This window comes from Podarcis melisellensis, assembly GCF_964234715.1.
Source record: "Podarcis melisellensis genome assembly, chromosome: 8".
Lineage (NCBI taxonomy): Eukaryota > Metazoa > Chordata > Lepidosauria > Squamata > Lacertidae > Podarcis > Podarcis melisellensis.
The window spans coordinates 82,212,309-82,235,529 of NC_138540.1; the positions used below are offsets into that span (position 1 = coordinate 82,212,309).

The 23,221-nt window shown below is 49.3% G+C and overlaps 1 protein-coding gene and 2 long non-coding RNA genes across 3 annotated transcripts in view; 2 read left to right on the forward strand and 1 right to left on the reverse strand.

Moving 5' to 3' along the window:
* Positions 1–23,221, forward strand: part of LOC309376242 — a 266,043-nt gene that overhangs the window by 41,999 nt on the left and 200,823 nt on the right. The window lies entirely within an intron of this gene.
* The window catches only part of LOC309376249, a 319,563-nt gene that overhangs the window by 41,106 nt on the left and 255,236 nt on the right, over positions 1–23,221 (reverse strand). The gene's annotated exons all lie outside the window — the stretch shown is intronic.
* On the forward strand, positions 2,696–12,827 carry CCDC97 (coiled-coil domain containing 97). The gene is made up of 5 exons (XM_081922188.1): positions 2,696–2,836; positions 3,916–4,872; positions 8,122–8,370; positions 10,330–10,459; positions 12,156–12,827. The coding sequence occupies exons 1-5, from the start codon at positions 2,794–2,796 to the stop codon at positions 12,268–12,270; spliced, it is 1,494 nt and encodes a 497-aa protein (XP_081778314.1). The 5' UTR covers positions 2,696–2,793; the 3' UTR covers positions 12,271–12,827.

Consider the following 23,221-nt stretch of genomic DNA (forward strand, 5'->3'; position numbering starts at 1 on the left):
GGTCAGAGGACAATATTAGGGCCCCAGTCCTAAATTGCTCTTAGTGATCCCCCAAATAGTATCGTTCTCCGGCTTTAATATTGTCCCTGTTAGGAGCATGTCAGCAATAAATCACACGGACCAAGGGACGTTAACTCTTTATTAGAAGATATGGTGTAATGCGAAAGCAGGGTGAATCTTGGATTTGGCTGGATTTCCTAGGGCCAAGGGCAGCGAGCTCAGATCTCGGAGGACCTAAACTATACAGTCACCAAACAATTAGTGAAATATACCTCACGGCATTGCTTTTCTATGGAAATCCACAATTGGAATGCTGACTTGGAACATGAATTTGGAACATTATGGAACAGTAACTGAAAGACCGCTGCACCATAAATCTTGACAAAAGAAGTTGGCATGTGTTGAAAGAGTTGAAAGACTCTTTATTAGAAGAAACAAGGTCCACTCGGGAGTGCCAGGCCTAGTGAACACACCAACTCTTCTTGGCAGGTAAGTTCTTCTGAGGCAGTTGTGGAGACTGAAGGTGCCTCCCTTCCCACAGCAGCCTAAGCCGCCTGCTCTCCTGGGTCTGTCCCAAGCAATCTGAGAATATGCTGGCGTGTGTGTCTTTGCTCCTCCCGCGTCATACCTCTCCTAGTTCTGGGAGACTAGGAGGGAAGGAGAGCTTATTTCAGCAAGAGGGAAAGAAACCCTGTCTTCTTCAGCCCAACTCATCTCTGTCTCTTGGCCTCTCCTGATTCTGGACTTTTCTCTGCCACAGACTTCCACCCACTCACCAAGCCCTGTCACCTCCAGTTTCTGACACCTCCCTTCTCCCTGTGACCACTCATCATCATCCCACCAACACTCCCCGGGCTCTGAGCCTTCTTCCTTTGGGGGTTTCCCAGTTGGTTCCTCCCACTATCCCTCTGCATCTGTCCATGACAGCCCCTGTATCCAAAATACCCAGGCTGATCTTGAGATAGAGAATGAAATCAAGGATGTACCTAAAGGAGGAAGTGTTGCAGTAACGGGTGATTTCAGTTCCCCTCACATCACTGGGGACAATTGTGTTCCAGTCACAACGGAGAGGTAAATATTCTAGATAGCCTGAGCTGTTGCTATTAAAGGTATGAATTGCTACACAGCAGGAAGCCGAAGTGGAATACACTGGTACCTCGGGTTACGTACGCTTCAGATTACATACACTTGAGGTTACAGACTCCGCTAACCCAGAAATAGTGCTTCAGGTTAAGAACTTTGCTTCAGGATGAGAACAGAAATGGTGCGGTGGCAGCGAGAGGCCCCATTAGCTAAAGTGGTGCTTCAGGTTAAGAACAGTTTCAGATTAAGAACAGACCTCCGTAACAAATTAAGTACTTAACCCGAGGTACCACTGTACCAGACAAAAAGAGACTACAGTTGTACCTTGGATCCCAAATGCCTTGTTACTCAGACGTTTGGGCTCCTGAACGCTGCAAACCCAGAAGTGAGTGTTCTGGTTTGCGATTGGTCTTTGGAACCTGAACATCCAGCAAGGCTTCCGGGGCTTCCGATTGGCTGCAGGAGCTTCCTGCAGCTAATCAGAAGCCGTGCTTTGGTTTCTGAACGTTTTGGAAGTCGAAGTGGACTTCTGGAACGGATTTCGTTCGACTTCCAAGGTACAACTGTACTGTAAAATGCAAGCTCTAAAAACAATAAAAGCAATTCAATGAACTAAATCCCTACAAACTCCAAAACAGCAAAACAGTTTCTTCAGATGTAAAATTGATATTCTGTAAATGGCTGGGTCCTACTCCTGAGAGGAAGCCTTCTGAAACAAAAATGTATTCCGTAGGTGCCTAAACATCACGAAGGTCGACACCTACCTGATTTTGTTGGTAACTGATTCTAGAGAGCTGGAGCTGCAGCACTAAAAACTTGGTTTCTAGTATAGACTCAGTGCACCCCTGGGTCATATGGTTCTCTCAGCACTGCCCCATCTGAGTAGTGCAGGGAAATAATTTCCCAGCCAGCGGGCAAACCTGGGACCTGCTGCATGCAATCACATGCTCTACCACCAAGCTAAGACCGTTCCCAGCTTCCTGCCATAGAAATTGTCTTGCTGACGGGGGGCATTGGGTATTGAAGCCCAATATTTCCTCAATTTCCTTTTTTTTTTTTAGGTTGCGGCTCCCCTTCCCTTATTTCCTTCCCTTATTTAATTTATTAAATTTGTTAGTTGCTTTATCTTGCAACCCCAAAGCATCTGGCGGCTCCCTCACTGTGAGATGTAAGGTTACAGGGAACCAGGCAGAGAGGGCCTTCTCGGTGGTGGCGCCCGCCCTGTGGAACACCCTCCCACTAGATGTCAAGGAAATAAATACTATCTGACTTCTAGAAAACATCTGAAGGCAGCCCTGTTTAGGGAAGTTTTTAATGTCGGATGTTTTATCGCGTTTTAAAAATTATTAATTCTGTTGGGAGCTGCCCAGAGTGGCTGGGGAAACCCAGCCAGCTGGGTGAGGTATAAATTATTATTAGTATTAATATTATTATTATTTTCAAAGCTGACCAGAGTGGCTGGGACAACCCAAAACTAACCTAACCTAACAAACACAACACAGCCCGCTTTTGCGAGGGTTCTTCTCCCCTTAAAAGAAATGCGCTTCCAACCCTCGCCCTGTGGGGTGGAATTCTCCCCGGAACCAAGGCCTCTCGGCACCGCGGAGGAGGATCCCATTCACCGACGCACCGCCGGAACCGGAAGTTCCTACTAGCTGGTGTTTAGGTATCGGTTCGCCTTCCCCCGCGAGCGGAGACGGGTGTCGCGGCATGGAGGCAGGAGGGGCCGAGCCCCGAGAGCCGCCTTCCCCAGGTGAGCGCCCCTGTTCCGGCGCGCTGAGGACGGGGCGGAGGCGGTGTTGCGCTCAAATGGGTCCCCACGCCTCTTGCCCCCTCTTCTTGCTCCCTGATCCCCACCCGCCTCAGTTCTTCTTTCTCCCCACTTTTCAGTCTTCCCTGAGTGGGTGGAGAGAGTCCTAGTCTCTGGAGAGAGGGAGGAGAAAGTGTGGGAAGGCGGTGATTTGGACATGAAACGACAGTATGCACGAGCCCTTGGTCTGCCATCCTCTTTATTGTGCGATCCTAATGAGAGAGAGAAGGGTCTTTATTTGCACAATCCACTAGCCATAGCAATGAAATGAAATGCTTGGGCTGTAAGACGCCGCTCACCCCCTTCAGTGATCTTGCATGCCCTCCAACATTTCTCTGATGAAAACAGGGACATCCTATTCCAGGGGTCAGCAAACTTTTTCAGCAGGGGGCTGGTCCAGTGTCCCTCAGATCTTGTGGGGGGGGCCGGACTATATTTTAGAGGGGGGGGGGAATGAGAGAATTCCTATGCCCCACAAAACCCTAGAGATGCATTTTAAATAAAAGCACACATTCTACTCATGCAAAAACACGCTGATTCCCGGACTGTCCGCAGGCGGGATTGAGAAGGCGATTGGGCTGGATCCGGCCCCTGGGCCTTAGTTTGCCTACCCCTGTTATATTCCATCTTAACAACAATGATGATGGTAGTAATTTTATTATTTGTACCTCCACCCGTTGCCCCAGCCACTCTGGGCGGCTTCCAACATATAGATTAAAAACAAAAAACAAAACGTTAAACGTTAAAAAACTTCTCCAGGGCTGCCTTCAGATGTCTTCTAAAGGTTGTATAGTGATCTATCTCCTTGGCTCGGGGGTCGCGTAACTCCACACCCTCTAACATTTCTCCACTGAAAATAGAGACATCCTAAGGAAAAGCGGGACATTCTGGGGTCAAACCAGAAATTAGGACGGCTTCAGTAAATCCAGGACTGTCCCTGGAAAATAGGGAACCTTGGAGGGTCTGAATGATGTGTGGTAGCAGTTTCACTGGCACTAATTGGAATTTTTCTGTCTTTCCAGTTGTCGGCTCCCGAGCGGGTGTAGAGGAAGGCAACCCAGACAGAAGGATGCTTGAAAGCGGTCTTCCGGACAACATTGAGGCTGCAAAGCCACAGGACTCTGCAGAAGAGATGGTGGGAATCCTAGCGCCCACAGACTGCCTTCCAAAGGACAGTGGTGCTCCCAGTGAGACTTTACAAATGGTCCACAGGGGGGAACAGAAGCCGGATGCTTCTGGTGCCAGTGGCTGTAGGGCAACTAAGAGCTCTCCGCTGCGCCGGCCTCTCTGGGGAGAAGAGATGTCAGGGGTCCCAAACCCACAGAGCTCCCCCTCGAACTGGAATGGGGCATCTAAAGCACCAGGAAGTCGTCGGGAAGAGCACTTGTGGAACCCTGGCTCCAGCCTTCCTTCTGGGACGCACGAGGCCATCAGCGCATTTCTTTCCTCCTGCTGGAGTGAGCTGAAGACTGAGCCGCCATCTGCAAATAACCTGAGCAAGCCATCTCAGCAGGGCAGCGGAGAATCAGAGGTTATGGCTACTGAAGACACGCCCTCTAATGGCGGGAAGGCCTCTGACACCAAACAGCCCCACTGGGGCAGCGGAAAGCCGGAGTCTGTTGGCTCCAATTCGCAGCCTGCTGGACCCGTAGAGGACGACGACCCTGCTGTCCTAGCCATGTTCCACGCCGTGGCCAACAGCCGCTTGCCTGTGAGGAGCCAGCAGAAGGACGAGCCGGATTTCACGCCCGCGCAGAAGCTGGCTATCTTGAGGGATTTGTATCACAGCAAGCCGCTGGTGTTCCTGGAGCGGTTCCGGACGGTCCTGCGAGAGGAACACCTGCCTTGCTTCCGCCACCTCTCCGGCAGCTACGAGGCAGATTTCTACTGTGCCGAAGTGCGCAGGGCCAGCCTGGGCAAGACACGCCACACCCGGGTGCGGAACAAGCGCTACGCAGCCCTGCAACAGCTCATCCAAGGTACTGGGCCTTCAGATCCTGGTTCCGTTCTGGGAAGGGATTAGAACAGGGGTCAGCAAACTTTTTCAGCAGCAAGCCTGTCCGCTGTCCCTCAGACCTTGTGGGGGGCCGGACTATACAGTTGTACCTCAGGTTAAGAACTTAATTCGTTCTGGAGGTCCGTTCTTAACATGAAACTGTTCTTAACTGAGGTAGCACTTTAGCTAATGGGGCCTCCCGCTGCCACTGCACCACCGCTGCGCAATTTCTGTTCTCATCCTGAAGCATCCTGAAGTTCTTAAGCTGAGGTACTATTTCTGGGTTAGCGGAATCTGTAACCTGAAGCATCTGTAACCTGAAGGTACCACTGTATTTTGAAAAAAAAAATTAATGTATTCCTATGCCCCACAAATAATCCAGACATGCGTTTTAAATAAAAGCACACATTCTACTCATGTAAAAACACGCTGATTCCCGGACCATCCACGGGCCGGATTTAGAAGGCGATTAGGCTGGATCCAGCCCACGGGTCTTAGTTTGCCTACCCATGGATTAGAATCATAGCATTGTGGACGGGAACACAGAGCTCCTCTAGTCCAGCCCACTGCAATGCAGGAATCTTTTTGCTCAGACCCACAACCCTGAGATGAAGAGGCTCATGCTGTGCTGAACAAACTCTCCCAGTTGTGCTCATGCTACTCTTGAGTAGCATGACGTTGGTGGTGGGCAAGATAGAGCCAGGATCCCTGGTTTGGCCACTGATCTGTGGAACCCTTTCATCCTCTTCTTTCTCTCCCCGCTTTGGTTGCCTGGCTGCCAGAGAGCAGAGGAGGAGGGTGGGCAGCATCTGTGTTAGCCCAGCGGAGAGACAAGGGAAGTTGAGGCAGGAGCTGTGAGAGGGAGAAGAGAGGGCCTCAGAGGAGCTGCTACTTCCCTGAGGCCCAGAGTTCAGCCTTTGCTCCCGTCCTGCACCCAGCATCCCAAAATCCAGGCGAGGCCTTTCATGGAGCTTGGAACACTGCTCTGAGCCATGGAAGACCCTCTTTCCATACCTTCTTAGGCAGGAGTGGGAAACCCAACTTCCACCATCCTCAGCCTGCATGAGGGAAGATGGGGGAATTGTGATCATTCTTATTATTTATTAAATATCTTCATCTGAAGATCTCACACAGAATAAAAATAATAAATAAATAAAAACACGCAGCAGAAACAAGAACAAACGGAACCCATAACCCCCTCTCCCACAAGCACATTTGTTTTTGTTAGATCATTTTTATTAATTTTCCAATAAAAGACATCCAATTAACATATCAAATCATAATCCAATAAAGAAACTAAAATAAAAAAGGTCAAATTATCTTCCAAATTGTAATTTTAATTTTTGCGACTTCCCACAGTCTGAACCTTGAAGCATGTCCGAATCTCAATCCTGCCTCTCGTCGATATTTCCATATTTTCACATCTCGGTTTTAACTCTCCAAACTTCTTTGCCTCTGGCTCTGCGATCCTAAATCACGTCAGAAAACATATAACCTTTCATCCGTCAAATACAGCTTTATTGTGTAATAGACTTTTTCAACTGTCTTTTTGCTGGCGCAACTTCCTCTGGCTCCATTCCAGTCCGGGCTGTTATCTTCCCACAAGCACATTTTAATGGGAATTGGCCCTCCGGATATTCCTAGAACTGTAGAATTGGAAGGGACCCCGAGGGTCACCAATCCAACCCTCTGCATTGCCAGAATCTCAGCTAAAGCATCCATGGCAGACGTTGTTGGACTACAAGTCCCATCATCCCTGACCGCTAGCCATGCTGGCTGGGGCCGATGGTAGTTGGATCCCAACAGCACCTGGAGGGACACAGCCTCTCCACCCCTGCTCTAAGGTTTTGCAGGAGTAAAAAAAGTGCAAGGGGGAGACGGATGCTTTGGCGGCCATTATTTTGCAGGGGGGATGGGGTGTACGTCACACAAACCTGTTAAGCAATTGGTCCCTGACCTCTCCCATGCCCTTACTGCACATGATGCGCTGGAGTGTGGGGAAGCACTGGTGCCCTCTGCCACACTTGTCATTCTCCCCACAGGGAGCTGCAGTAGCCTTGATCCCCTGAGCTCTGGCCTGCAGTTGATGTTGTTGTTGTTGTTGTTGTCCTATACCCTGTCAATCAGACTGGGTTGCCCCAGCGACTCTGGGCGGCTCCCAACAAAAAACACAGGGAATTCCACAACAACTCTTGGCAGAATTAGACTGATCCCTGTATTGCATAAATATAAGTTCATAGGGAGGTAAAAAGAAATTATATAAGAAATATGTAACTGTGCGGTATAAAGTACAGTGGTGCCCCGCAAGATGAATGCCTCGCAAAACGAAAAACGCGCAAGACGAAAGGGTTTTATGGTTTTTGTGTCGCTTCGCTAGACAAATTTCCCTATGGGCTTGCTTCGCAAGACGAAACGTCTTTCGAGTTCTTGCGAGTTTTTTTCCTTTTTCTTAAAGCCGCTAAGCCGCTAATAGCCGTGCTTTGCAAGATGAAAAAACCGCAAGACGAAGAGACTCGCGGAACGGATTAATTTCGTCTTGCAAGGCACCACTGTACAGTGGTACCTCGGGTTACAGATGCTTCAGGTTACAGATGCTTCAGGTTACAGACTCTGCTAACCCAGAAATAGTACCTCAGGTTAAGAACTTTGCTTCAGGATGAGAACAGAAATCGCATGGCGGCAGCAGGAGGCCCCATTAGCTAAAGTGGTTCCTCAGGTTAAGAACAGTTTCAGGTTAAGAACGGACCTCCGGAACGGATTAAGTTCTTAACCCGAGGTACCACTGTAATGGATAGATAAAGTACAGTGAGATTAATTGGAAGTACAGTGAGATTAATTGGAAGTCAGTTTTAAATTTCTTCTGGAGTATATAGTGGTACCTCAGGTTAAGTACTTAATTCGTTCTGGAGGTCCATTCTTAACCTGAAACTGTTCTTAACCTGAAGCACCACTTTAGCTAATGGGGCCTCCTGCTGCTGCCGCACCACCGCTGCGCGATTTCTGTTCTCATCCTGAAGCAAAGTACTTAACCTGAGGTAATATTTCTGGGTTAGCGGAGTCTGTAACCTGAAGTGTATGTAACCCAAGGTACCACTGTACGTCTGTTCTTTCATAAATGTATTTATTTTAAATTAATAAAGATAATTTTTTTAAAAAAGGAAATTCCACAACACCGAGCATGGAAAGCTTCTTGAAACAAGCCCCATGCCTGCTTCTCTCTTGCTGTCCGTAGGTGGGGAGTACTTCAGCGACGAGCAAATGCGCTGCCGGGAGCCGCTTCTCTATGAGCAGTACATCGGGCAGTACCTGAGCGACGAGGAGATGCAGGCCCTAGGCAGCGGCAAGCTGGAGGCCTCCTGCTCTCTCTCGGGCGTCCTCCTGGACTCCTACCAGGAGCAGGTCATCCAGCGGCGGCTGCAGGTCCAGCAGGAGCAGGAGGAGGCCTGCGAAGAGGAGGAAGAGGAAGACAGCGATGGTGAAGGTTGGTCAAGAAGAGGGGTAGGATCTAGTGGGAGACCTTCCCAGCCTGGGGGAATAGCTAAGACTATGAAACTCGCCCCTCCAGGAGGTAGCAATGGCCTCCAAACTGGGTGGCTTTAAGAGACGACCGGACACATTCTTCTTATTTCCTTTTTTCTTACAAATTTATTTATTAGATTTTCCAAATTAAAATTCACATTCACATAACATCATACTATATAGAAACAAGATTCCTGAGAGTCTCCTCCCCTTTGTGGGTCTTTTCGTTATTCCTTTCCTTCTGCATCTTTTATAATGCACCAAATTTTTGTAGCTCCATTACGTCACAGTCAAGAGGCAGCGATGCTTCTGAACACTAGTTACTGGAAATCACAGGAGGAGAGAGATCTCGGGTCCTGCTTGCGGGTTTCCCACAGGCATCTATCATGAGAATGGGATGTTGGACTACATTGGCCACTGGCCTGATCCAGTAAAGCTATTCTTATATTTGTATGGGGGCAGCATACCAGGGGTGCGTGCCCAAGGCTAAAAGTGAGTGGGGCAAATTTATTATTAATACCCTGCCCATCCGGCTGGGTTTCCCCAGCCACTCTGGGCGGCTTCCAACAGAACACTAAAATACAATAACCTAGTAAACATTAAAAGCTTCCCTAAACAGGGCTGCCTTCAGATGTCTTCTAAAAGTCTGGTAGTTGTTTTTCTCTTTGACATCTAGTGGGAGGGCGTTCCACAGGGCGGGTGCCACCACCGAGAAGGCCCTCTGCCTGGTTCCCTTTCTCCAAGGAAAGTCACAGGTTTCTGTATGCTCTCGCCCTGCCCTTTGTGAACATCCCTCCATCCTCCCTTCGGGCAAGGAAGAGGCATCAGTGCTGTCCAGGGACCCCTGCCAGCCGGGAAATGCATCTGAGGCGGGCCATTGAGGAGCATAGATAGGGTTTGTGGCCTTGGGAGGCATCTCAGGGGCCCTAGAGCAGGAGAGGCCTGGAGGTCTCATCCAGTGATTTGAGCAGCACAGCAGCAAATCCAGGGCTTTGGGAGGAAGAGCAAAAGCGCTTTTGATATGAGCATGAGGACTGGAGGACCGGTCTCTTGGGCTCATTTGGGTTCCCGAGAGATGGAGGTAGGACAACCAGGACTGTGGCATCCTCTGGGTTGGGAATGTTGTTGTTTTTTAAGGGTGCAAGGAGGAAGGGTAGCTTATCTCCAGCTTCAGGAGGCTGTTGTAAACAAAAATTGCCCTTTTCCCTTATGGGGTATCCAAGAGCCCATATAGAGTCCTTACATAGGTTCCCTATTGGTAGGAGAGAATAACAGAGGCCAACCAGAGAACATTGAGAAGCAAAGCAGCTAGTAAGCTTGATCTTTATTGATCTGTTGCAACAGGGTGCTCCCCTCACTCGCAGGAGAGGAAGAGGACCCAGAACAATGGCCTGCAAGGCCTTATAAAGACTATTGAAATTGCCACCCTGTAGATCAAGACCACCCCCAGAAACATCATACATACATCACAGAAGGGGTGTAACCTAAGACCACCCCTCAGATACATCACACCTACATCACAGAAAAGGCGGACTAAACAGAAATTTGAATATTGTTTTTCTCCTGTTGTTGTTTATCTCCTGTCTGGCAGATTACTTGATTGGATTGCCTGGGGAGCCTGGCCAGTCTTTTGTAGTGATGAATACTTAGTTCCTGGGCCAGGTCACAGGCTCACACCCTATTCATATCTTAAATGTGTCCTTAAGACAGGATATGTGAGGAAAGAGAAAATGGGGAGGTTTCCCACTTTGACCTTGCAGAGAAAACATTTGGTCAGTTTAGGAATCAAAATGGTTCCAGCTTGGCCTTCCTCTGCTGATCTATGTACGTGCTTGGTTGGTACACTTATGAACATTACCATATATCTAAGACCATAAAATTCCTATCACAAGGCTCACTGAGTCCACTCTTCCCTCTCTAGACAAGGCCTCTGACCTGGATATGGAGGATTGGGTCCCTGAAGAGGAGGAGAAGGCCTACCTGCGGGAAGAGTTCACTAGCCGCATGTACCAGCGCTTCCTCGACGGCAAGGATAGGGACTTCAACTACAGGTGAGGAATCAGGGCGGGACATCAGTGGATCGGTCCTTTCACTCTTTGCTGTGGGCGTTTCTCTGTATCACTTTGGGGACGAGCCGCTGCCACTGAAAAACACATGAATCCAGGGTTCTATCTCCTGCAACTAATCTGGTGCCTTCCAGGTGTTTGGGGAACAGCTCCCATCGCTCGATGGAACAGTGACTACAGCTGTACAAATGGTTCTCATGCCCTTAGTTTATTTGAATGGGTGATCTTTTGTATGTTGCTGTACACTGGCTCCCGGTGGAGTATCGGGTCAGGTTCAAGGTGCTGGTTTTGACCTTTAAAGCCCTTTGTGGCTTAGGGCCTCGTATTTACAGGACCGCCTCTCCTGGTATGCTCCGCTGAAGACCTTAAGGTCCATGAATAAATAGTTTAGAGGTACCACACCCTAAGGAAGTCGGATTATCTTCCACCAGGGCCAGGGCCTTCTCAGTGATGGCTCCAACCTGGTGGAATGCTCTGTCCCATGAGACCAGGGCCCTGCAGGATTTAACTTTCTTCCGCCGGGCCTGTAAGACAGAACTATTCCGCCTGGATTTCAATTTGAACTTAGCCTGATCTTTTATTCCCCTTCCTTCCCTCCCCCTCCCCTTTTTATGAAGATTACCCGCTCTGGGATCCCACAGCTAATTCTCCCCTGATCTCCTCGCTGGCCCAAATAGGACTAATTTAGCCAGCTAGCCCTGGTGATCATCTAATGTTTATTGGATGGATTTCCCCCCTAAATTGATTTTTGATTTTATTGTTATTCACGTTTTATACCGTATTTTATGCTGGTTTTTTGTAGCATCAATTAAGTGTTTTAAATTTGTTGTTAGCCGCCCTGAGCCTGGTTTTCTGAACCAGGAAGGGCGGGGTATAAATAAAAAATTATTAGTAGTATTATTATTATTACACTGGTTCAGTGATATCTGCCTGCGAAGGGGTTTATAAATGGACAAATGAAGAAACGAGACCATTCCTGGCCCAGCCAGCATCTCACGTCTCGCATTGCACAGAACTCAGAGGTGGAGAGGGCCCCTCACTTCCATGCTGGGTGAGACAGAGAGACCCAGGTCCCTCTTCTGTTACCCTGAACAACATTCCTGCCCCACCCCAGTCCTGTGCCCTCCAATTGTTGCTGGACTCAAGCTCCCATTAGGCACGACCAAGATGGCCAGTGGTCATGTGCGATGGGAGTCGTCGTCATCTGATGGGCTCCAGAACACGGAAGGGTGATCTGGAACATGCAGAGAGTGTGGGGCAAGGGAGAGGGGCATTCTCTTCTTGCTAGGTTTGGAGCAGGAGCAGCCAATGTTGCGAGACTCCAAATCCCATCAGGCCCCTGTGGTCAGGGATGATGGGATTTGGAGTCCAACAATGGGTGGAGAGCACAGATTGGCCACCCCTGCTTTGGAGGCCCCCACCGCACTGGGCTTTGGAGACTCTGAGGAGCAGTGGAGATCTTGCATTGCTTCCCCTCTGCCTTACACTCTCTGGACACGCAGGGGGGCTTGTGGGGGCATGCTGGGCAGCAGCCACAGATTGTGGCTGGCTCTGTGGGTCAGCCAAAGCTTGTGGACCCCTCTCCCTCCCACAGAGCAAGCTGGTTCCTCGGTGCCAGCTCCGCAGACCTGAAGCCGCTTCCGGGTTTGTGAGTGTAAACCTATGCCTTCTCTCCCTCCAGCGAGGTTGACGAGAATCCCGACTTTGACAACCTGGATATCGTGTCACGGGATGAGGAGGAGCGCTACTTCGATGGGGAGGAGCCGGAAGACGCAGACGCTATGGAAGCAGAGTAGATGGGGCTGAGATGCTGACCCGCCAAGGTGCCAGGATGCAGCAGCAAGAAGGATGTGTTGGCTATTTCCTTCCCATCTTGCAACCTCTCTCCTGCTGGACTGGGTGTCTCCGCCGATAGGGATCAGAATGGCACTGGAGTGTAGGGTGAGTTGTCTTGGAGGTCTATGGCAACGGACGGTCTGTGATGCCTGCAGCATCTTCTGCACCCCACCACTCCTGAGCTCCCCACTTCCCAGTTGCTAAAGAGGGGTAAGGAAGGGAATGTCGCTCCCTGGGACTGGTCATCGGCCGTCTGGATCGGAAGCACCTGGGCAGATCTTGGCTTCCCTTCCGTGGCGCCACCTTTGCTTCTGGACATTCCTGTCGTAGAGATGTGTCTCTGTCTTTCCTGTAAGAAATGGGTCTTCTGTGTTGGAGATGGGGCTGCCTGAAGCCCAGACCCTCCTCTGCGAGGGACATTGCTGGCTGGCAAGTTGGCTTTTTGCAGTATCTATGTCCGATTGATCATTATTTTTTGCAGCGTTGGACAGCTGAAAATAAAAAACCTTTTAAGTAATTTGTTGGGTGGTCTCTTAAAAGTGAGAAGGACCTTCTCTCCATCTTGATTTTGTTTTGCGTTTCCTTAACTGACTTGCTCACCATTCCCAGTGGATCAAGGCCATATTTATTTACATCTCTGATCATATCAAAAGTTCGTTGTTATTATTATTATTTGGTTTCCCCAGCCACTTTGGGCAGCTAAAAAGGTAAAGGAACCCCTGACCACTAGGTCCAGTCGGGTTGTGGCGCTCATCTTGCTTTATTGGCTGAGGCAGCTGGAGTACAGCTTCTGGGTCATGTGGCCAGCAAGACTAAGCCAATTCTGGTGAACCAGGGCAGCACACAGAAATGCCATTTACCTTCCCGCCGGAGTGGTACCTATTTATCTACTTGCACTTTGACGTGCTTTCGAACTGCTAGGTTGGCAGGAGCAGGGACCAAGCAACGCGAGCTCATCCTGTCATGGGGATTTGAACTGCTGACCCTCTGATTGGCAAGTTCTAGGCTCCGTGGTTTAACCCACAGCCTCTGCTGCTGGGCAGCTTACAGCATATGTAAAACAAGATGCCCCTAAGCCAGGGTGAGGAACTTGTGGCCCAGGCGTTGCAGGACTATCCTTTTGTCCTCATCAGTTGGAGCTGATGGGAGTTGGAGCCCAGCACCAGTTTCCCATTAATGCCCTGAAGGGTTAGGAAAGGGGAGGTGAAAATAGGGAGCAAGTGATCCTTGGAATCAAAGCTTTCCTTCTCCTAGATGGGCTCCCTTCCCAGGTGGATGAGTGCCCTCTGCCCATCACTTCTCTCCACAGCACACGCAGAAGCCACCTTCTTGACCATGGGCCCTGCTATTGGTCTTGTCTGCTCCTTCAGCCGGAGTGTGTGATTCCCAGCTCACCGAGGGTTTGAGACCCATCGGCTACCCTCACCTGGTTTAGCTGGCCAGTCAAAGCCATTCCCGGGGTGTGGCTGCTGTTGCCTGCTGACAGCTTCTGGGAGCCTCAGGTGAGAGCTGAGTGCAGGTTGGGGACCAAAGGGGGACAAACGACCCAAGAAGGAGCACATCTGTCCCCCACCAGAGGTACTAGGTAAAGGGACCTCTGACCATTAGGTCCAGTGGTGACCAACTCTGGGATTGCAGTGCTCTTCTCGCTTTATTGGCCGAGGGAGACAGCATACAGCTTCCGGGTCATGTGGCCAGCATGACTAAGCCGCTTCTGGCAAACCAGAGCAGTGCATGGAAACGCCGTTTACCTTCCTGCCAGAGCGGTACCTATTTATCTACTTGCACTTTGAGGTGCTTTTGAACTGCTAGGTTGGCAGGACCTGGGACCGAGCAACAGGAGCTCACCCCATCACGGGGATTCGAACCACTGACCTTTCTGATCAGCAAGCCCAAGAGGCTCAGTGGTTTAGACCACAGCACCACCCGTGTCCCGAGAGTTGTTAGGAGACATTCCCATAGCCTTCTCCTTGCAACATTCCCCTCGTTGATAGACAAGTGTTGCTTGACTCTTTGCTGTGTTTTCTGCCCAACCCAGTCACTGGGTCGGCGTCATTCTTTTATGCCGCAGCAGCTGAAGGGCCCTCCGTCTCCCTGGCAGGGAAATCTTTGAAGACTTCTTTTTTTCCCTGCCTGGTAGGCTCCTTCCAACAAAATCTCAGGAGCCGGGCTGTTTGAAAAGTTGGTAATCCCGGTTTTTGATCAGAAGGCCTGGAGATTTAATAATAATACTACTAATAATAATTTATTATTTTTACGCCGCCCATCTGGCTGGGCTTCCCCAGCCACTCTGGGCGGCTTCCAACAAAATATTCAAATACAATAGTCTATTAAACATTAAAAGTTTCCTAAACAGGGCTGCCTTCAGATGTCTTCTAAAAGTCTGGTAGTTGTTGTTCTCTTTGACATCTGGTGGGAGGGCGTTCCACAGGGCGGGTGCCACCACCGAGAAGGCCCTCTGCCTGGTTCCCTGTAACTTGGCTTCTTGCAGCGAGGGAACCGCCAGAAGGCCCTCAGAGCTGGACCTCAGTGTCCGGGCAGAACGATGGGGGTGGAGATGCTCCTTCAGGTATACTGGGCCGAGGCCATTTAGGGCTTTAAAGGTCAGCACCAACACTTTGAATTGTGCTCGGAAACATACTGGGAGCCAATATAGGTCTTTCAAGCCAGTGTGGTGTAGTGGTTAAGAGCGGTGGACTCGTAATCTGGTGAACCGGGTTCGCGTCTCCGCTCCTCCACATGCAGCTGCTGGGTGACCTTGGACTAGTCACACTTCTTTGAAGTTTCTCAGCCCCACTCACCTCACAGAGTGTTTGTTGTGGGGGAGGAAGGGAAAGGAGAATGTTAGCCGCTTTGGGACTCCTTAGGGTAGTGATAAAGCGGGGTATCAAATCCAAACTACTCTTCTTCTTCTTCTTTGACATCTGGTGGGAGGGCGTTCCACAGGGCGGGTGCCACTACCGAGAAGGCCCTCTGCCTGGTTCCCTGTAACTTGGCTTCTCGCAGTGAGGGAACCATCAGAAGGCCCTCAGCGCTGGACCTCAGTGTCCGGGTAGAATGATGGGGGTGGAGACGCTCCTTCAGATATACTGGACCAAGGTTGTTTAAGCCTCTTAGGTGCTGCTTTCAGCTGCAGCAGTGGAATAAGACCTGGTTGGAAGAGGGCAGACCGAAGGCTGGAATATAGAATCCCTGGGTGGAGTTTCTTACTCTGAGGATGAGCCGTGCTAGTGATGTCTGTTGAGCTGGGAGCTGAGAATGTGCTCAATGCTCCCCTTTTGAAAGCAAATGCCAGGAACTCAACCTCGACCAGCTGCGGCCAGCAGGGGGCAGCAACAACTAAGTAATCCAGGGCTAGGATTCCTGGGTTCTCTCCCCTGCTACTGGCGTAAGTGCTGAGAGATGGTTTGGGAGATCAGTCTTACAACAACCCAGGCCGAGTCGATCGTCGCATCTCACTTCCATAATAGTCAGCGTTCCTCCTTTAGCTATCGTAAAAATAATTCAGTGCTGTGTTTCCAGGGCAGTTTGCAAAAACAAAATAGCAAAATCACAACGGTGAACTAAAATGACGTATGCATGACAGTAGGGAACGGCAAAGAGCTGGAGATTAAATGAAAGCAGTTTAAAGGATGTAACTCGAAAAGCCTGGGAACCCTAAGAAGATCTTCAAAAAACCACTGGAAAGAAAACGTGGCGGCTGCAGGGCTACCTCCCAGGGTTGGCATGGAGAGAATTCCATCTCCCCAGTTGCTGCTGGCCTCATCTCAAGCCTGGATTTGCAGTAGAGCTTTTAGTGTCAAACTCAGAGCACAGGAAGGTTGATGATGAGAGCCTCCCATCGTTTTCCTCACTGCCAGGAAATCCAACTTTTATGGCCTGATATCATAACTCGTGGACGATCAAACCTCTCCATTCTGAAGGAAATCAGCTCTGAGTGGTCACTGGAAGGACAGATCCTGAAGCTGAGGCTCCAATACTTTGGCCACCTCATGAGAAGAGAAGACTCCCTGGAAAAGACCCTGATGTTGGGGAAGATGGAGGGCACAAGGAGAAGGGGACGACAGAGGACGAGATGGTTGGATAATGTTCTCGAAGCTACCAGCACAAGTTTGACCAAACTGCGGGAGGCAGTGGAAGACAGGAGTGCCTGGCGTGCTCTGGTCCATGGGGTCACGAAGAGTCGGACACGACTAAACGCCTAAACAACAACAATCATAACTTTAGGACAGGGGTGGGGGAGCCTGTCTGACCCTGTGGGCTGGATTTTTATCTCCTACCCCCCACAGTCTAACCCAAGTGCTGGGGACTTCAGTTCTGCTCTCTCCAGGCTCCATGTGTCCCAGGGAGCTCACATTTGGGGACCTTGTTCATGCACCTGAGCCAAGCAGGAATGAACTCCCATCAGCCGATGCACAAGGAGTTCGATCCTGCTTTCTGCAGGCTTTGGGCCGCATCTCTGCAGGCCCCACACCTGACATCACATACAATGTGTCAGGTGTGGGGCAGGGGGAGTTGGTTTGGGGGAAACGGCCTTGTGGGTCAAATGTGGAAGGCTGGGAGGCCAAATTTGGCCTGTGGGCCAACGTCTTGTGTTTGGATGTTTTTCTTACCCTGTTCTTGCAGCATGCAAACAGAAGCCTGTGGGAAGTCCCAAAGGAAGATATGAGTGCGTAAGATCATTACATGAGGCTACTGGATGAGGCCAGTGGTCCAACTAGTCTAGCATCCTGTTCTCAGGGTGGCCAAGCACATGCCTACAGGAATAGTCCAAGAAGCAGCTGCACACAAGAGCGTCTCCACCCCCATCGTTCTGCCCGGACACTGAGGTCCAGCTCCGAGGGCCTTCTGGCGGTTCCCTCATTGCGAGAAGTGAGGTTACAGGGAACCAGGCAGAGGGCCTTCGGTGGTGGCACCTGCCCTGTGGAACCCCCTCACACCAGATGTCAAAGAAATAAACAACTACCTGACTTTTAGAAGACATCTGAAGGCAGCCCTGCTTAGGGAAGTCTGGTGTTTTATTGTATTTTTAATATTTCGTTGGAAGCCGCCCAGAGTGACTGGGGAAACCCAGCCAGATGGGCAGGGTATAAATAATAAATTATTATAATATTATTATTATCTTGCAGTTTCTTGTAGCTGGTTGTTGTTGTTTAGTCATTTAGTCGTGTCCGACTCTTCATGACCCCATGGACCAGAGCACGACAGGCACTCCTGTCTTCCACTGCCTCCCGCAGTTTGGTAGCTTCGAGAACACTATCCAACCATCTCATCCTCTGTCGTCCCCATCTCCTTGTGCCCTCCATCTTTCCCAACATCAGGGTCTTTTCCAGGGAGTCTTCTCTTCTCATGAGGTGGCCAAAGTATTGGAGTCTCAGCTTCAGGATCTGTCCTTCCAGTGAGCACTCAGGGCTGATTTCCCTAAGAATGGAGAGGTTTGATCTTCTTGCAGTCCATGGGACTCTCAAGAGTCTCCTCCAGCACCAGAATTCAAAAGCATACCTGTAGCTGGCATTCAGCAGCATATCTGCCTCCACTTGTGACAAGTAGCTATCCATACCTCTCCACAAATTCATGTACCCCATCTAGGCCCAAGGCCGTCACTTCCTCCTGTGGCAGTGAGTTCCATAAGTTGTGTGCTGTGTAAAGAAGTGCTTTCCTGTATCTTCCAACAGCACCGTGTATTCAGAGGATGGCCGGGCACAGGCTCTTTGCACAGGGTCTGAGGTGCTCTTTGCAGAGATAAAGGCACCCAGTAACATCCACTTGAACCGTGAGCTGCCTGCCTAAAGGAAGCTCACTTTCTGGAATCAGATTACAGGTTTTTCCTCCTGCAGGAACTCCTCTACGTCATTTGCAATTGCTTCAGGCTCCTAAATCACCAAAGTCACATGCCCTAGCTGAGGAAGCCTGGACAGCATGCCCTGACAGTTGGGTCTTTGTTTATTCTTCTAACCTGCGGGGTTTTCAGCAAGAGTGCAAGACTCCGCCATCGCTCAGGGCAAGGACTCTTGCATTTGAAAAGATCGCTGCCCTGGCTGATGTTAATTATTGTTAGGGTGCATTTCTCAAAGGCCTAGAATTCACTATGTTTTATTACTATCCAAAACCAGTTTGAAGTCCGTATCATGCTATCAGTTTCGTAATTTTTGACAGGGCAATGGATCACAAATCAGGATGTGTGTTTGTGCGTGCGATGCAAAAAATCACTATGTGGGAAAAACGGCAAAGCCAGTCAATGCCCGCCTCTGCACCCTTATTTCAACCTTATTTAAGGGACATGGGTGCCGATCAGAAGGTTGGCGGTTCGAATCCCTGCGACGGGGTGAGTTCCCATTGCTCGGTCCCAGCTCCTGCCAACCTAGCAGTTCGAACGCATGTCAAAGTGCAAGTAGATAAATAGGTACAGCTCCAGCGGGAAGGTAAACGGTGTTTCCGTGCGCTGCTCTAGTTCGCCAGAAGCGGCTTAGTTATGCTGGCCACATGACCTGGAAGCTGTATGCTGGCTCCCTCGGCCAATAAAGTGAGATGAGCGCTGCAACCCCAGAGTCAGTCACGACTGGACCTAATGGTCAGGGGTCCCTTTACCTTTTACACCCTTATTTCAGACATTGTGATATATCAGTACACCGCAATGTTTAGCTGGTGATATATTGCGATGTTGAAAACCAGATATCGCCCAAAGAAGAAGATAGTGTCTTCTTCTTTGGCGATCACTTGCAACCGAGTAAGATTGTCTTCCATAAACATGGTTTTAAAAATGAGTCCGTAAGTGACTGTGGAGGCCAATTCTGGACCCACACATCCTTCCATAGTGGGGACATTGGTTTCCAGGCAGGAGCTGATCACGGTGAGGGGTTTGCCAAATATGCCTTCCTCTTAGCACATTTCTCCCTTGTGTCCTGAGTTCAAGCATCTTCAAAGCCCATGACACATTTGGTAAAGGCTGTTCTCCAACTGGAGCGCTCGCAGGCCAGTGTTTCCCAGTTGTCAGTGTTTATACTACATTTTTTTAGATTTAGTGTGGAGCCCACTTGACATAGGCTGGGCGGCTGCCATGTCATGTCATGTTTATGAATGGGTTTACCGCTGCAACTAAAGAGTTCCTGTGCCGAATATTGAGAAATAGTGGCAAGGAGGCAGAGTGTTGCTGCACTTCACACCTGGACATGACTGTATGTCTCTAGGCTCTGCATAAACTGTCCCCCCACCCCATAATATCTCTGTAAAATCCTCCTGCTGCTGCTGTTGATGCCAGTCCCTACAGAGTTTTCCAATGGCAGAAAAAGGGCATCTGCAAGGGATTTCGGGTGGCGAGAGCCAAGCGTGTCCAGATGTCAGTGGCTGACTGAATGACATCCGTCACAGCAGTCAGGAGCTCCCACTCTGTTTTGTCTTTCCGCCCTTTCTCGCTTGGCTCATCTCTGCTTTTTCCATTTTCCAAACGACTCACAAATGTCTGACTCAGCTCCACCTACAGCATGGGGATTTCCATCGAACTCCTGGCTATGTTTTCCTCCTTGGCAGGAGCCATGGGGCTCTTCTTTCCTTCCCCAGACTCCTGCCTCTGTTGATCCTGCCCACTCCAAATTAATAGGTTGGCTGGGAAGCAGCTGGACCCAGCAGGAGGAAGGATCCCCCAAACTGGGGCGTTATAGTGTCACGCAGATGGGCTGCCGTTTACAGAGATGCCACTAGGTGGCTCCCTTCTACTATCAAATCACAGGAATCCCGCGTAGCTTCAGCCTCCCTGCATATGGAAAGCTAGTGTTGCAGGCTGAAACTCATCTGCTTGGCTTACTAGCTTTCCACATGCAGGAGGCTAAACTTGTGCTTTTCACACGGGCAGTGCCCCTTTTGCATCCTAAAGTGCTTTATTCAAGTCCCACATTCAAATTTCAACTCAGGGTGCGTAACAGATGTACATAAAAAACAGCGGCGGCTGCATTCTGCAAGCACACTTGCTACGTTGTTCACAGACATTTTTATCGCTATTCAGGAACCATTTAGGGGAAATCACGTCTGCATGCTTTGCACAGTAGGCAGCTTTGCACAGTTCTGATTGCCTGGCAGCTGTGGCGTCACAACCTCTCTTCTCCCTGGGACCATTTTACAACATATTAAAAAGCAGAGACATCACCTTGCCAACAAAGGTCTGTATAGTTCAAGCTATGGTTTTCCCAGTAGTGATGTATGGAAGTGAGAGCTGGACCATAAAGAAGGCTGATCGCCAAAGAATGGATGCTTTTGAATTATGGTGCTGGAGGAGACTCTTGAGAGTCCCATGGACTGCAAGAAGATCAAACCTATCCATTCTGAAGGAAATCAGTCCTGAGTGCTCACTGGAAGGACAGATCCTGAAGCTGAGGCTCCAATACTTTGGCCACATCATGAGAAGAGAAGACTCCCTGGAAAAGACCCTGATGTTGGGAAAGATGGAGGGCACAAGGAGAAGGGGGCGATAGAGGATGAGATGGTTGGACAGTGTTCTCGAAGCTACCAGCATGAGTTTGACCAAACTGGAGGAGGCAGTGGAAGACAGGAGTGCCTGGTGTGCTCTGGTCCATCGGGTCACGAAGAGGCTTCGCATTGCTTTCGCTGAAGCCAAGGAGCCTGCATTCGCTCCATAGGACGCACACACATTTCCCCTTCATTTTTGGAGGGGAAAAAGTGCGTCCTATAGAGTGAAAAATATGGTAACTTCCATTCTTGGAGGAATCCAGCTCCTTCCCTACCTTGTTGCCTAATAGATTACCATAGCTCAGTTGGCAGAGCACGAGACTCTTAACCTCCAGGTTGTGGGTTCGAGTCCCACGCTGGGCAAAAGATTCCTACCTTGCAGGTTGTTGGACTAGATGATACTCAAAGATCCCTTCTAGGTCTACAATTCTATGAAAAAGACTTGTTAGGCTCCCTTTCCTAGGCACAAAACTTCGAGGTCTTCCATAGGTACCATGTGGCTGGACTTAAATGCAACTATTCGGGAATATACACAGCTCTCGGTGTGTGTGTGGTTTTCCCCCCCTAAGCACTCTCTCACATTTTGTGAAAGACTCTCTTCCACGATGATTCTCCCGCCCACAGTGCGATTAGTAAGGGAGATTAGTTCTTTCTTGGTATAAATGAGGCTTCTTTGAAATAGATGTCAGTTTGTACCAGCTTTAAGTTCTTCTCAGAATATCTCTCTCTTGCGTGTAATATATATATATGCACCGCCCCATTATTATTATTTTTTGGTTGCCTTTTACATCTTCAAAACAAGAATGCCCGTAGCTTATTTGGCGTGGTACTGTTGAAAAGTTGCAATGGTGGGAGAGCTTTGCCAACGTGCCCCTGGGCCACGAAACTTTGTGCGAAAGGAAATGTTTGGGCGTTTAATTATATTGTTAAAGTCAGCAGCCCAGGGGTGAGGCATTTTTCGGTTCGTGTAAGCTGTGCGTCGCCGAAAGCCGGAATTCTGCAACATGTAAAAATCCAGCAAATTTAGCAAGCAAGGTGCTGGATTCATGTATCTTGAACTCAAATGCCTGCAGTGGGGAGAGAATTCAGAGAAGATCTCTTGAAATTAATGGTCGTGCCTAACCTAGGCCTAGTAATTTCTGCCCAGTCTACTCTGACAAAAAGTTAGCTGAAGGTAATCTGTTATTAATTTCAGTAGGTCTACTCTGAGTAAGACCAGCATTGTGTAGATCCCGCACCTTTTAGTACCCCAGTCCACAGGTCCTTGTATGTGAGCACATGTGATTTCATACCTTCCAACAATAACAAACCTAGACAGCATCTTAAAAAGCAGAGACATCACCTTGCCAACAAAGGTCCGTATAGTTAAAGCTATGGTTTTCCCAGTAGTGATGTATGGAAGTGAGAGCTGGACCATAAAGAAGGCTGATTGCCAAAGAATAAATGCTTTTGAATTATGGTGCTGGAGGAGATTCTTGAGAGTCCCATGGACTGCAAGAAGATCAAACCGATCCATTCTTAAGGAAATCAGCCCTGAGTGCTCACTGGAAGGACAGATCCTGAAGCTGAGGCTCCAATACTTTGGCCACCTCGTGAGAAGAGAAGACTCCCTGGAAAAGACCCTGATGCTGGGAAAGATGGAGGGCACAAGGAGAAGGGGACGACAGAGGACGAGATGGTTGGACAGTGTTCTTGAAGCTACGAATATGAGTTTGACCAAACTGCGGGAGGCAGTGGAAGACAGGAGTGCCTGGTGTGCTCTGGTCCAGGCGGTCACGAAGAGTCGGACACGACTAAACAACAACAAGAACAACAACAAACATTTATCCCATGAAAATAGGGACATCCTATTCCATAATAATAATAATTTTATTATTTATACTCTGCTCATCTGACTGGGTTGCCCCAGCCACTCTGGGTGGCTTCCAACACATATAGAAACATAATAAATTAAACTTTTCTTTTTTTAAACTTCCCTATACAGGGCTGCCTTCAGATGTCTTCTAAAGGTTGCATAGTGACTTATCTCCTTGGCTCGGGTCGAATAACTCCATACACTCCAACATTTCCCTAGTGAAAATAGCGACGTCCTACCATACCCGCCGACATTTCTCTGATGTAAATAGGAAAAGTGGGATGTTCCGGGATCAAATCAGAAACTGGGATGGCTTCTGTAAATCTGGGACTGTCCCTGGAAAATAGGGACAATAGGAAGATTTTAACACACTTTCCTACGAACTAGAGCATGGGTCGGCAAACTAAGGCCCGGGGGCCGGATCTGGCCCAATCGCCTTGTAAATCCAGCCCGTGGACGGTCTGGGAATCAGTGTGTTTTTACATGAGTAGAATGTGTGCTTTTATTTAAAATGCATCTCTGGGTTATTTGTGGGGCATGTTGTTTAGTCGTGTTCGACTCTTCGTGACCCCATGGACCAGAGCACATCAGGCACT